We start from the raw sequence: 15501 nt of genomic DNA, 5'->3' as shown, positions 1-15501 counted from the left end.
TATGCAGGTCATGGAAGAACTGGGACATTTTCAGCTTCCAGGAATTGTGTACAGATCCTTGCGACATTGGGCCATGCATTATCATGCTGAAACATGAGGTGATGGCAGCAGATGGCACGACAATGGGCCTCAGGATCTCGTAACGGTATCTCTGTGCCTTCAAATTCCCATTGATAAAATGCAAGTGTGTTCATTGTCTGTAGTTTATGCCATAACCCCACCATAGGGCATCATGGTGACATCAGAAAACCGCTAGCCCACACGTCTGCCCGTTATGGTTGAAACCGGGATTCATCCATGAAGAGCACACTTCTCCAGTGTGCCAGTGGCCATCGAAGGTGAGAATTTGCCCAATGAAGTCAGTTATGACACCAAACTGCAGTCAGGTCAAGACCCTGGTGAGGATGACGAGCATGTATTTGTGCTTCCCTGAGATTGGGTTCAAGTCTGAGCTCTGGCTGTGCCACAAATACTATCAGAGACTTGTCCCGAAGCCACTACTGCTTTGTCGTTGTACTGGCTGTGTGCTTAGGGTCGTTGTCCTGTTGGAAGGTGAACAATCACCCCAGCCTGAGGTCCTGAGTGCTCTGGAGCAGGTTCTCATCAAGGATCTCTCTGTACTTTGCTCCATTCATCTTTCTCTCAATCCTGACTAGTCTCCCAGTCCCTGTCGCTGAAAAACAACCCCACAGCATGATGCTGTCACCACCATGCCTCACCGTAGAGATGGTGTCATGTTTACTCCAGATGTGATGCTTGGCATTCAGGCCAAAGAGTTAATTCTTGGTATGATCAGACAAGAGCATTTTATTTCTCATGGTCAATACTTTAAGTGCTTTTTTGGCAAAACCAAGCAGGCTATCATGTGCCTTTTACTGAGGAGTGGCTTCGGTCTGGCCACTCTACCATAAAGGACTGATTGGTGGAGTGCTGCAAAGATGATTGTCCTACTAGAAGATTCTCCCATCTCCACAGAGGATTCTGGAGCTCTGTCAGAGTGACCATTGGGTTCTTGGGTCACCTCCCTGACCAAGGCCCTTCTTCCCCGATTGCCCAGTTTGGCCAGGGGGCCCAGCTCTTCCATTTAAGAATAATGGAGGCCACTGTTCAATGCTGCAGACAATTTTTGGTATCTTTCACCAGACCTGTGCCTCGACACAATCCTGTCTCGGAGCGCTACAGACAATTCCTTCGACCTCACGGCTTGGTTTTTGCTCTGACATGCACTGTCAACTGTGAGACCTTATATAGACAGGTGTGTGCCTTTCCAAATCATGTTCAATCAATCTAATTTACCACAGGTCGACTCGAATCAAGTTGCAGAAACATCTCAAGGATGATCAATGGCAACAGGATGCACCTGAGCTCAATTTCAAGTCTCGTAGCAAAGGCTCTGAATAATTAAATATATTTTTATACAATTTGTAAAGCTTTCTAAACCTGTTTCACTTTGTCATTATGGGGTATTTATGAGGATATGTTTTTAAACCCATGTTAGAATAAGGCTGTAATGTGGAAAAAGTAATGGGGTCTGAATACTTTCCAAATGCACTGTAACTGAGGGATGTCTCCTTTCATATCTGGAAAAGGACAAATTAGTAAAGGAGAAACTGATGCTGCTGCATTGCTCATCTTCGTAGATTAATCCAGTCAACATGGGTGTCTTGATAGAGGTCAGCTGGTGAACCTACAGTAAAACAAATAAAAAGCATACCTGATGTTAGACTATCACTTCTTTTTGAGAATGTTTTGAGAATGAAACAAATATTAATTCAAAGTCTGCTACCTCAGTTTGTATTTGCCATGCAAATGAACTGAATCCCCCCAAAACATTTCCACTGCATTTCAGCCCTGCCACAAAAGGGCCAGCTGACATCATGTTAGTGATTCTCTCGTTAACACAGGTGTGAGTGATGACGAGGACAAGGCTGGAGATCACTCTGTCATGCTGATTGAGTTCGAATAACAGACTGAAAGCTTCAAAAGGAGCGTGGTGCTTGGAATCATTGTTCTTCCTCTGACAACCATGGTTACCTGGAAGGAAACACGTGCCGTCATCATTGCGTACTTCAAGGAGAGCGGTTCAATTGTTGTGAAGAAGGCTTCATGGCGCCCAAGAAAGTCCAGCAAGCGCCAGGACCATCTCCTAAAGTTGATTCAGCTGCGGGATCCAGGCACCACCAGTACAGAGCTTGCTCAGGAATGGCAGCAGGCAGGTGTGAGTGCATCTGCACGCAGTGAGGCAAAGACTTTTGGAGGATGGCCTGGTGTCAAGAAGGGCAGCAAAGAAGCCACTTCTCTCCAGGAAAAACATCAGGGACAGATTGATATTCTGCAAAAGGTACAAAAGGATTGGACTGCTGAGGACTGGGGTAAAGTAATTTTCTCTGAATCCCCTTTCCGATTGTTTGGGGCATCCGGAAAAAAGCTTGTCCGGAGAAGACAAGGTGAGCGCTACCATCAGTCCTGTATCATTCCAACAGTAAAGCATCCTGAGACCATTCATGTGTGGGGTTGCTTCTCAGCCAAGGGAGTGGACTCACTTACAATTTTGCCATGAATAAAGAATGGTAACACATCCTCTGAGTTTGGTGATGAACAATTCCTTTTCCAGCATGATGGAGCACCTTGCCATAAGGCAAACGTGATAACTAAGAGGCTCTGGGAACAAAACATCACTATTTTGGGTCAATGGCCAGGAAACTCCCCAGACCTTAATCCCATTGAGAACTTGTGGTCAATCCTCAAGAGGAGGGTGGACAAACAAAAACCCACAAATTCTGACAAACTCCAAGCATTGATTATGTAAGAATGGGCTGCCACCAATGTGGCCCAGAAGTTAATTGACAGCATGCCAGGGCAGATTGCAGAGGTCTTGAAAAGAAGGGTCAACACTGCAAACATTGACTTTTTGCATCAACTTCATGTAATTGTCAATAAAAGCCTTTGACACTTATGAAATGCTTGTAATTATACCTCAGTATTCCATAGTAACATCTGACAAAAATATCTAAAGACACTGAAGCAGCAAACTTTGTGGAAATTAATATTTTTGTCATTCTCAAAACGTTTGGCCACGACTCTATATGGTAGTCATATTGTACAATTTGTGTCTCCCCTTTTTCATGGTCATGGCTAGAAGGGATCCAGTTTTTGTAAAATGAATGTCAAACTTAACTTTTCATAGTAGGTTAAGGTTAGGAAAAGGGTACCGGTAAGCTAAAATGCCATAAAAATATATATGTTTTGAAGTTAATTTGCTGGATTCCCTTCTAGCCATGACCCCTTTTCAAAGGCCAAGATTACATGGTTGCATTCAAGACAAGGTCGTTTTTATTTATCTGTTTACAGCGCCAGGCTAATCTGATTCTGCTAATGTTTCCAGTCAGTGTAGTGGAATTGCATGAAACGTTTAACAAAGTACAAAGTTAAAAAAAAGTTTTTCAATGGAAAGAAACTCCTCTGATATAGCCTATAGGCCAACGCGCTCATTAATAGCCTAAATTATGTCTATCCAATCTACTCATCATAGTAGGCTTACATCAGACTGCAAATGCAATGATAAATGCATGCAATCAATCCTTTGTTACAAAGGTGAATTTTTATGGGGGGGTTCCCAAAAACTTGAAACTCACGCGCTGCCTATGTAAGAGAGACTACAAGCTATCTAGCTAGCTAATGTTGGCTGACTTAATGGTCTTGTTGTGAACACCTTGTTAGCAGCGGAACTCGAAATCGGACTTACCAGTTGGTTCAGGTCTTGACGGGCAAAAAGGTTTCTTCGCTTTTCTGACAGTTCTTGAGTCTTTATCTCGTTGTATTTTCACGTTGTCTTTTCTACCTTGTTAGAGCAACCAAATACAGCACAGAAATGGACTGTGGTGATGAATCAACTAGTTTTAGGAACCGTTAGCACGCAGCTTGGGGTAGCCTCTCAGATGTGGTCGAAATAATTGATTGTGTGGTTTTACAACGTGGCCGCAAGGAGGCGTCATATGTCAACTCCCTGGCCACACTAAAGCAATTTTGGCCTGAAGAATCTGTCTCGTCTGCACAAGGGCTTGGAAACCACCGCACTAGTTTAAGCACCACCTTTGTCAAATCCTGTTTCGTCCAAATAATGGAAGAAAACCACAAACTACTACTGCTCATAATTATACGTCGTGAGCGTTGACAGATTCTCGCCGTTTCATCTGTCCACCAGAGATTAATAGCAGCACCAAAATAAGAACTCGTGATACTGTTCTGCAGACCACTGACCTCAATGTAACAAGCTATCCACCTGGTATTACAATAATAGCATAAACAAGCTACAATTGAAGAGTTGCTTCTGTTTCTGGGTCTGCAGAAGTATTCAACTCTTGGCTTGTATATACAACTTTGACTTCTAGCTGTGCTAGCTAGATTGTTGCTATTACCCAGGAAGAGTTTCTAGCATTTCTGCATTGCTGCAGCGACAGACACATTAGCCTAGGTTAGCTAACGTTTGCCGGTGAAAGTATATTTTAAAACCCTGGTGAAATTGACAACATATCCCTTACAAACTGCTCAATAACTATCTCATGAGAAGAAACGACAGACAGAGATAATGTTAGCTTTGCACAACTATGGCTAGCTAACGTTAACTGGTAAACATTCAACACTCAATGTCAATGGCTAGCTAGTTACTCTATTACATTAACGCTAGCTACTTTTCTTACCTGTGGTTGGACTGTTGTTGACAAGGAAAACATTTCCAATGTCGCTCTTAGACAGGCCAACAAATATGTTTCAACGTTCCTTTCCGAATGATCCTTGTTTCTCTGTCTGTGTTCCTTTAGCTAATGTTACTGAAACTCCTGTTCAATGTGCGATCCACCCATTTAGCTTGTGAAGTTCGCAAGAGGAAAGCTGCTCATTTTAAAGGTCAACCGGATATTTTTCTTTTTGACAACCGGAGTAAATTCGCTGGCTAAAGGCTTAAATAAACAACCCAAGTTCACCCAAATTAAGGCATTTTATCATAAATTGTGGGTCATGACCAATGACGTATACCAGACTGTAAAAACATATAAACCCTGGATTGCTGATGCTATGTATTGGCCATTGAGAGGCAGTCCTCCATACGAATGAATGAAATTCTAAAGTATTTCAATTAAACACATTATATAGTATCTCCTCCTTGTCAAGAAAAGCACATGAGCTTATAATACACAAAGTAAGCAAAACAATCAAGTCATTCCAACATAGCCTAAAATGATGAATAAGATACTAATGAGATAGACCTATATAAGCAATAGGCCTATAAAAATGTAGAAGTATAAACTATGGCATAAGGGAATGATGAGCGGATAAGAGGCAATCCGTCATTTCTATTAAGACATTAATGAGCGAGCAAAGATGGACGTAGTCAATATAACTATTTGTTCAGCACTTTTGAAATGTACAGCGACAGAATTCTGAACATGGGTCGTTTTTACAGTAATCTCCCTGTACACCAAGTCAGAACCGTAGGATAAATAAAGGGGGTATATAAGCAGACAAAGAAAGCTCTTGCAATATTAAATGACATTACTCTAAAACAGGCTATAGGCTACATGTGCACCACAAAGTCAGAAGAGTAGACTAAATTCTGAGGGGGAAAGGGACCAAATTATTAGGGTAAGGCACATGGGATAATAAAAGCTTACTACACGACATACACTTAGTATTACTTTCTTAGCTACAGTATACAGTACCAGTCAAAAAATTTGGACACTGATACTGTACTCGTTCAAGGGTTTTTCTTTATTTTTTACTATTTTCTACATTGTAGAATAATAGTGAAGACATCAAACTATGAAATCATGTAGTAACCAAAAAAAGTGTTAAACAAATCAAAATATATATTATATTACAGATTCTTCAAAGTAGCCACCCTTTGCCTTGATGACAGCTTTGTACACTCTTGGCATTCTCTCAACCAGCTTCACCTGGAATGCTTTTCCAACAGTCTTGAAGGAGTTCCAGCATATGCTGAGCACTTGTTGACTGCTTTTCCTTCACTCTACGGTCCAACTCATCCTAAACCATCTCAATTGGGTAGAGGTAGGGTGATTGTGGAGGCCAGGTCATCTGATGCAGCACTCCATCACTCTGATTCTTAGTGGAAACCAGATGGAATGGCGTATCGCTTGCCGAATGCTGTGGTAGCCATGCTGGTTAAGTGTGCCTTGAATTCTAAATAAATCACTGACAGTGTCACGAGAAAAGCACCATCACACCTCCTCCTCCACGCTTCACAGTGGGAACCACACATGCAGAGATCATCCATTCACCTACTCTGCGACTCACAAAGACACGGCGGTTGGAACCAAAAATCTCAAATTTGGATTCATCAGACCAAAGGACAGATTTCCACCGGTCTACACAATCTCCTCAGTTGATGTTGAGATGTGTCTGTTGAACTCAGTGAAGCATTTATTTGGGCTGCAATTTCTGAGGCTGGTAACTCTAATGAACTTATCCTCTGCAGCAGAGGTAACTCTGGGTCTTCCTTTCCTGTGGCGGGCCTCATGAGAGCCAGTTTCATCATAGCGCTTAATGGTTTTTGCGACTGCGCTTGAAGAAACTTTTAAAGTTCTTGAAATGTTCCAGATTGACTGACCTTCATGTCTTAAAGTAATGATGGACTGTTGTTTGTTTTTGCTTATTTGAACTGTTCTTGCCATAATGTGTACTTGGTCTTTTACCAAATAGGGCTATCTTCTGTATACCACCCCTACCTTGTCACAACACACAGCACACCTGTTCATTGAAATGCATTCCAGGTGACAACCTCATGAAGTTGGTTGAGAGAATGCCAAGAGTGTGCAAAGCTGTCATCAAGGCAAAGGGTGCCTACTTTGAAGAATCTAAAACATAAAATATGTTTTGATTTGTTTTAGAAAAAAGTTGGTTACTACATGATTCCATGTGTCATTTCATAGTTTTGGTGTCTTCGCTATTATTATTCTACAATGTAGAAAATAGTAAAAAATAAAGAAGAACCCTTGAATGATTAGGTGTGTCCAAACTTTTGATGGTACTGTATTTACATATGACTGATTCACTGGGGGCTCCCGAGTGGCGCAGCGGTCTAAGGCACTGCAGCTCAGGGCTTGAGACGTGGCTACAGACACCCTGGTTCGATTCCAAGCTGTATCACAACTGGCTGTGTTTGGGAGTCCCATAGGGCGGTGCACAATTGGCCCAGCGTCGTCCGGGTTTGTCCGGTGTAGGCCATCATTGTAAATACGATTTTGTTCTTAATTGACTTGCCTAGTTAAATAAAGATTAAATAAAAATACAAAAAATTCACAGGGCACAGATGACATACAGTATAGGACACTCACCTCCTCTTTTGTTGTAGGTAAATCTGAACCAGCCAATGAGCGAACAAAGGCCAGCCAGTAGCAAACACCACAGTGATAGGGGACAGGTGAAAAGGACTCTGGAAAACCAAATAGACAACTTATCATTTCTCGCATCCGTGTTGACATTATAGAGTAGCCAACAGAAGGCAATGCACTTTTCTTGTTTATAATTACACATTTTAAACCCCTCCTGTTAAATGTGTACATGTTTTAAGATATTAGATTAAAAAATATATTTGAACTATTATTAATAGCACTCCATCACTCTCCTTCTTCTTAGCGGAAACCAGATGGGATGGCGTATCGCTTGCCGAATGCTGTGGTAGCCATGCTGGTTAAGTGTGCCTTGAATTCTAAATAAATCACTGACAGTGTCACGAGAAAAGCACCATCACACCTCCTCCTCCACGCTTCACAGTGGGAACCACACATGCAGAGATCATCCATTCACCTACTCTGCGACTCACAAAGACACGGCGGTTGGAACCAAAAATCTCAAATTTGGATTCATCAGACTAAAGGACAGATTTCCACCGGTCTACACAATCTCCTCAGTTGATGTTGAGATGTGTCTGTTGAACTCAGTGAAGCATTTATTTGGGCTGCAATTTCTGAGGCTGGTAACTCTAATGAACTTATCCTCTGCAGCAGAGGTAACTCTGGGTCTTCCTTTCCTGTGGCGGGCCTCATGAGAGCCAGTTTCATCATAGCGCTTAATGGTTTTTGCGACTGCGCTTGAAGAAACTTTTAAAGTTCTTGAAATTTTCCAGATTGACTGACCTTCATGTCTTAAAGTAATGATGGACTGTTGTTTGTTTTTGCTTATTTGAACTGTTCTTGCCATAATGTGTACTTGGTATTTTACCAAATAGGGCTATCTTCTGTATACCACCCCTACCCCTACCCCTACACAAGCACATACATTTCTTGCTAGGGATTAGGCGTCCCCTTGTCTAGCCTGAGAAGACGATCTAGTCGTAAAATTACCACAAAATGTAGACCATGGTGGTCTCACTTGGTCTAATTGGGGGCATGACACTAGCCCTGATAAAAAGGTTGCAATTTGGCATTTATTGGAATGACACATGTACTGGAGGCTCTGCAGAATAGTCACTAGCTGGCACAGCCAAAAAGTTATAAAATCTGATTTTAAACCTGACCCTAACCTTAACCGCACTGCTAACCCTAACCTTGAATTAAGACCAAAAACCACATTTTTGTTTTCATTAATTTTTACGATATATTGCGTATCTTGCTTTTGCAGCAGGCCCATCTAGTGGAAATCGCTCAGCTCTGTCTTCAGGACAAGATTCATACCAATAAACGCCTGACCCTGAATCTGCTCTAAAACTTTTCTAATCTATTTTTATCTCACTGAAAGACAAACACGCCCCCTTCAAATGCCTTAGAGCAGGCATAGTCGTGGTAATTTTTTACTTGTACAGACTACCAAATACAGCACAATCCCAAATAGTTTCCGAGGTTTAAAATTCTACAAACACAAATGGCACTATTTCGCTCGACCAATAGATGGCAGTATAAGATAGATGTTGACCTGCTGCATCTACATGTGCAGTTGTGTAAACCGTTACTTCACTCTCAACGAGGCTAGCTATGGAGGCGAGAGGCACGGACTGAGAGAAGCAACAGTTTGGCCCAGAATTTACGGTGTGCGTTTTGGGCCGCATCAAAGTCAGTATTTATCACCATCTTTGGCCGAATCGAACTCCTTGCAATTAACAATTTAAAAAATCATTGGCTCTCCATAGAACTTTTAGATCTCATTATGATGAGAAATCAGGCCTGCACCAAAGCTAGAAAATCTGACTGTAGCTGATTGGCAGCTTTTCAGGCAATTGGGAAATAGATGCAATTCCTATATGAAGAAAGATAAATCAAGCTACTTTCTAAAGCACAGTTCAGACACATAAGATGAGTCTTAAGGCGTTTTAGAACAAAGTTGGTTTGATATTTGAGAGAATGCCAAGAGTGTGCAAAGCTGTCATCAAGGCAAATGTTATGCTAGATTGAAGAATATCAGATATAAAATATATTTTGATTTGTTGAAAGGTTTTTGGTTACTACATGATTACATATGTGTTATTTCATAGTTTTAATGTCCTCACTATTATTCTACAGTGTAGAAAATATTTATTTATAGGCAATATAGTTATCTACAACCTACTCTTATTTAAGAAGTTATTTTCCTTGGAAATATAACTGTTCTGTGCTTCTCCGGCCTACACACAGGCTATAGCCTACTCTATTGAAATGAGACCACAGATATACTGTAGGGGCACTTGATGTCATACGCCCAACTCAAGAGAGCTACAGATGTTGAATCTTAATCTGATCACACTTTTGTCACTGAGAGTTTTCCTGCTGCACCAGGAAAATCAAATGAGCCTTGTGAGTCCCTTAAAAAGAGCAGTTCTCTTTCTCTCCACGTGGGGGCAGTCGAGTCATTGGGATCAGGGCATGCTAACAAAATCATTTCCTCTCTCGCTCGCTTAAACCTAGACCTAGATCTTATTACTGCAACATTCAAAAATGCAACCATCATTTTATATAGCTTAATAACACAAGATAGATATTGGACTCCACTAGTCTACGACATAGTGTATCTTAATTTAAAAATATATATATATTGTAACCTGGGGTGGTCTAGCGGTTAGGGCTGCTGCCTTCAGATTGCACATATAGGCCTACCATATCGGTGTCGGTTTGATTCTGGCCTGCGCCCTTCTGGCACAAATAACTAAATCCTCCAGATTGACTTGATTTAGTTACACCTTTCAAATATGGACAGTCCATTTATATTTACACCCGATCTTGATAAGATATGACCATACCAGACACTTTTGGATAACCTCAATAGGAAACAAATAAAGTAATAACAGTCAGCAGCCTACACCAACATTAGTTCCCATTCATACAAAGTGTCAGGTAAGTCACCACGGTAGATTTGCCGTGGTAAACAATGAAATGCTCTATTTCTATTGTTCCGGAATGCTTCTCAAATAAATAAATCACCCTTAGACTTAAAAAAAAAGACTAACTTGTTCCGATTACAATACCAACCAGAGGGTGAACATACAGTGCCTTGCGAAAGTATTCGGCCCCCTTGAACTTTGCGACCTTTTGCCACATTTCAGGCTTCAAACATAAAGATATAAAACTGTATTTTTTTGTGAAGAATCAACAACAAGTGGGACACCATCATGAAGTGGAATGACATTTATTGGATATTTAAAACTTTTTTAACAAATCAAAAACTGAAAAATTGGGCGTGCAAAATTATTCAGCCCCTTTACTTTCAGTGCAGCAAACTCTCTCCAGAAGTTCAGTGAGGATCTCTGAATGATCCAATGTTGACCTAAATGACTAATGATGATAAATACAATCCACCTGTGTGTAATCAAGTCTCCGTATAAATGCACCTGCACTGTGATAGTCTCAGAGGTCCGTTAAAAGCGCAGAGAGCATCATGAAGAACAAGGAACACACCAGGCAGTTCCGAGATACTGTTGTGAAGAAGTTTAAAGCCGGATTTGGATACAAAAAGATTTCCCAAGCTTTAAACATCCCAAGGAGCACTGTGCAAGCGATAATATTGAAATGGAAGGAGTATCAGACCACTGCAAATCTACCAAGACCTGGCCGTCCCTCTAAACTTTCAGCTCATACAAGGAGAAGACTGATCAGAGATGCAGCCAAGAGGCCCATGATCACTCTGGATGAACTGCAGAGATCTACAGCTGAGGTGGGAGACTCTGTCCATAGGACAACAATCAGTCGTATATTGCACAAATCTGGCCTTTATGGAAGAGTGGCAAGAAGAAAGCCATTTCTTAAAGATATCCATAAAAAGTGTCGTTTAAAGTTTGCCACAAGCCACCTGGGAGACACACCAAACATGTGGAAGAAGGTGCTCTGGTCAGATGAAACCAAAATTGAACTTTTTGGCAACAATGCAAAACGTTATGTTTGGCGTAAAAGCAACACAGCTCATCACCCTGAACACACCATGCCCACTGTCAAACATGGTGGTGGCAGCATCATGGTTTGGGCCTGCTTTTCTTCAGCAGGGACAGGGAAGATGGTTAAAATTGATGGGAAGATGGATGGAGCCAAATACAGGACCATTCTGGAAGAAAACCTGATGGAGTCTGCAAAAGACCTGAGACTGGGATGGAGATTTGTCTTCCAGCAAGACAATGATCCAAAACATAAAGCAAAATCTACAACGGAATGGTTCAAAAATAAACATATCCAGGTGTTAGAATGGCCAAGTCAAAGTCCAGACCTGAATCCAATCGAGAATCTGTGGAAAGAACTGAAAACTGCTGTTCACAAATGCTCTCCATCCAACCTCACTGAGCTCGAGCTGTTTTGCAAGGAGGAATGGGAAAAAATTTCAGTCTCTCGATGTGCAAAACTGATAGAGACATACCCCAAGCGACTTACAGCTGTAATCGCAGCAAAAGGTGGCGCTACAAAGTATTAACTTAAGGGGGCTGAATAATTTTGCACGCCCAATTTTTCAGTTTTTGATTTGTTAAAAAAGTTAGAAATATAAAATAAATGTCATTCCACTTCATGATTGTGTCCCACTTGTTGTTGATTCTTCACAAAAAAATACAGTTTTATATCTTTATGTTTGAAGCCTGAAATGTGGCAAAAGGTCGCAAAGTTCAAGGGGGCCGAATACTTTCGCAAGGCACTGTATCTGATGCTGTCTGGTCAAACAGAGTATAACGTTGTTGCCGCCCGTAGCATTGAATGTAAGGGAAGCCAGCGAGCATGTGGCCTCCCTTGATAAAAAATACAATAAAATAATACCAATCTGAGCTACACTGAGTGAGCTCAACTGTGAATGGTCCTGGTACACCAAAAAAAAGTATGTCTGGATTTGGCTTCACACCAGTTACGTCAAAAGCTAAATGTCAGAACAAACAAACAGAACAAAATTCTTGTGTCGTTGTCCTCCGGTGGCTAGCTAGCTAAAAAAAGTTTCACAAATAAAAATATCAAAATGTCCCAGGGCAGTGATTGTGGACATTTCCCTGTGTAGGGTATCCTGACACTGTGGTCCATAAAGATGTTGCATAAAGATCTCATGACATGTATCATAAGAGTAGGGTGTTAATAACCCTGGTGTCCTGACTAAATTCCCAATCTGGCCCTCATACCATCACGGCCAACGAAATCATCCCCAGTTTCCAATAAGCTTATTCATTCTCCCTCCTCTCCCCTGTAACTATTCCCCAGGTCGTTGCTGTAAATTAGAATGTGTTCCCAGTCAAATTACCTGGCAAAATAAGGAAAAAATAAAAAAGCTAGCTAAAATCGTCCCTTCTAAATTAGCCATGGATGGAGATAGGGATTTAACCTTGTGGTTTTACTTAATTCTCCGTACTGGCCAATGATTATAACGGTGATTCTGATACAACCATAAATTAATACATTGTGCCCCTGGCCTGAGAGGATTGAAGTTCAATATGTACAGTTGAAGTCAGAAGTTTACATAAACCTCAGCCAAATACATTTAAACTCAAATTTTCACAATTCCTGACATTTAATCCTAGTAAAAATTCCCTGTTTTAGGTCAGTTAGGATCACCACTTTATTTTCAGAATGTGAAATGTCAGAATAATAGTACAGAGAATTATTTATTGCAGCTTTTATTTCTTTCATCATATTCTCAGTGGGTCAGAAGTTTACTTACACTCAATTAGTATTTGGTAGTATTGCCTTTTGGTAGTATTGCTGCCACCCCCGTGCTTCACGGTTGGGATGGTGTTCTTCAGCATGAAAGCCTTTATCCACCAAAAATAAAGATGGTCCTTATGGCCAAACAGTTCTATTTTTGTTTCATCAGACTAGAGGACATTTCTCCAAAAAGTACGATCTTTGTCCCCATGTGCAGCTGCAAACCATAGTCTGGCTTTTTTATGGCGGTTCTGGAGCAGTGGTTTCTTCCTTGCTGAGCGGCCTGTCAGGTTATGTCGATATAGGACTCGTTTTACTGTGGATATAGACACTTTTGTACCTGTTTCCTCCAGCATCTTCACAAGGTCCCCTGCTGTTGTTCTGGGATTGATTTGCACTTTTCGCACCAAACTACGTTCATCTCTAGGAGACAGAACGCGTCTCCTTCCTGAGCGGTATGACGGCTGCGTGGTCCCATGGTGTTTATACTTGCGTACTATTGGTTGTACAGATGAATGTGGTACCTTAAGGCGTTTGGAAATTGCTCCCAAGGATGAACCAGACTTGTGGAGGTCTACAATTTTTTTCTGAGGTTTTGGCTGATTTCTTTTGATTTTCCCATGCGGTTAAGCAAAGAGGCACTGAATTTGAAGGTAGGCCTTGAAATACATCCACAGGTACACCTCCAATTGACTCAAATTATGTCAATTACCCTATCAGAAGCTTCTAAAGCCATGACATAATTTTCTGGAATTTTCAAGCTGTTTAATGGCACAGTCAACTCATCGTTATCCATTAAAGAAAGTTAGGCTAGCGAGCAAGCGTTTTAGCCAGGTAGCTTATGACACCAAAAACAAAAAGCATGTACTGTATGACAGAGTCATAGACCGTTTCCCATTAGGTTCAGGATCAAATGGATATGTACAATATTTAGCCATGGTTTTTGTTATCGCTATTCACACTTGCTTTGTTGACCTTCTTAAATGGATTGTTCAAGACTCAAAGTCAACTGTTCAAGTGCTCAAAATCACTGTCACTGTCCAATGTTAACGTTGTCTACTTGCACACACACACACACACACACACACACACACACACACACACACACATAAATCAGTACCATGGACAGCTACATAATATAGAGTTTAGGTTGATTGGACTAAATTGTTTTTGGTATATTTTAGTTATCACTGTATTAGACTAAGCATAGGTGATTTGATGATGTTGAAATGTTGAAGTTGAAATGGTAGTTCTAAATTAATAGTTGTTGAGTAATCCGAAAATGTCGGAAACATTAATTAGCTTGACCATGCTATAGATAATGTAACTGTTTGTTACATACAATATGCTTTGTGGATTTCACCGGACAGATGTTGCTCTCTGGTTTTGTGATGAAACAAAGGTGTGGTTAAATGTATTCTGCCACTCTGTCTTCTTATTGTCTTGGCCTTAGGCCTATATATGATAGTGGCAGATTATGGAGCAAACAGCGCAATTATCACAACACATAGGTTAATATCGAAAGCCTGTATTGTGTGGCTTCAATATTTCATTTTGTAAAGCTGTCAAGATGTTTATGCATTTGAGCCTATCCAAAGACTATTTAGTTGAGTGGACACACTTTTCTTTGATGTGTAAATTATCAGACTGTTCATTTTACTTCTTGAAAACATTGAAATAAATGCAACTAATTTTGGGGCGTAATGTAGGCAGGCTCAGGCTGCTCACTATATCGCCCAGCAATGGGGCACGAACTCATGAGGTTCGGAGCCGTGGCGCACTGCCTACACCACTGCGGTGTGCATTGTATACAAACACAGCTTCCAGCTGCCCCCCTGGAGAATCTAAATATTTCTTCAAATCCTCCTGCTACAGGATTATTTTTCTCCTGAGACAAAAGGGGTCAAATTAAAATCCAACATCTGTAGTCTACTGAACTTGAAGCAGCTGAATGCTGATTGTGTGTGAATAATGCGACAAAGAGGTGACTTTCATACAATAGGTAGGCTAACGCATACGAAGCAGAAAGACGACCATTTCCAAATAATCTGCGAGACAAAAACACATTTTCATCCCAAAGTTGTCTGTCTGACCATCCATTCCAGCCCGCAGCACAATAAATGCTGACTGCACCGCTATGATCTCTGTCAGGTCCAGCAGGAATGCAGCCCACTACCTTGAGGCAAAAACTCAACCAATGTTTTTACTTTTCATTTGTCTTTGCCTTGCTATGCCATTCTTCTGCTGTTTAATCACATTTTCAAGCGGTTGCTTTGCCAAGCAGTACTTTCATAAGTGCTCTTGCTGTAGGCTGGCATATCTCCTGACTCAGTAGTCAAATACGTATGAGTCAACAACGTTCGCAATTACTTGTTTTTCTTTTATATGTTAAAACATGCAATATTTATTTCTAACA

The 15501-nt window shown here is 41.0% G+C and overlaps 1 protein-coding gene across 4 annotated transcripts in view; it reads right to left on the bottom strand.

Annotated features, from left to right (window-relative positions):
* The window catches only part of LOC110530001 (ATP-dependent zinc metalloprotease YME1L1), a 58001-nt gene extending 50506 nt beyond the window's left edge, over positions 1–7495 (bottom strand). For 3 of the 4 annotated variants that reach the window (XM_036985537.1, XM_036985538.1, XM_036985539.1), the window contains exon 1: positions 7353–7495. In XM_036985537.1, coding sequence (XP_036841432.1) covers positions 7353–7487 — 135 coding nt within the window. In that variant the 5' untranslated portion in view covers positions 7488–7495. Of the gene's footprint in view, positions 1–4700; positions 4981–7352 lie in introns of those variants that run through there. The other variant, XM_021612746.2, reaches the window with a different exon arrangement.
* Positions 7496–15501: the final 8006 nt, after the last annotated feature.

Source organism: Oncorhynchus mykiss, chromosome 8 (genome assembly GCF_013265735.2).
Source record: "Oncorhynchus mykiss isolate Arlee chromosome 8, USDA_OmykA_1.1, whole genome shotgun sequence".
Classification (NCBI taxonomy): Eukaryota; Metazoa; Chordata; class Actinopteri; order Salmoniformes; family Salmonidae; genus Oncorhynchus; species Oncorhynchus mykiss.
This window is presented reverse-complemented; position numbering and strand designations above follow the sequence as displayed.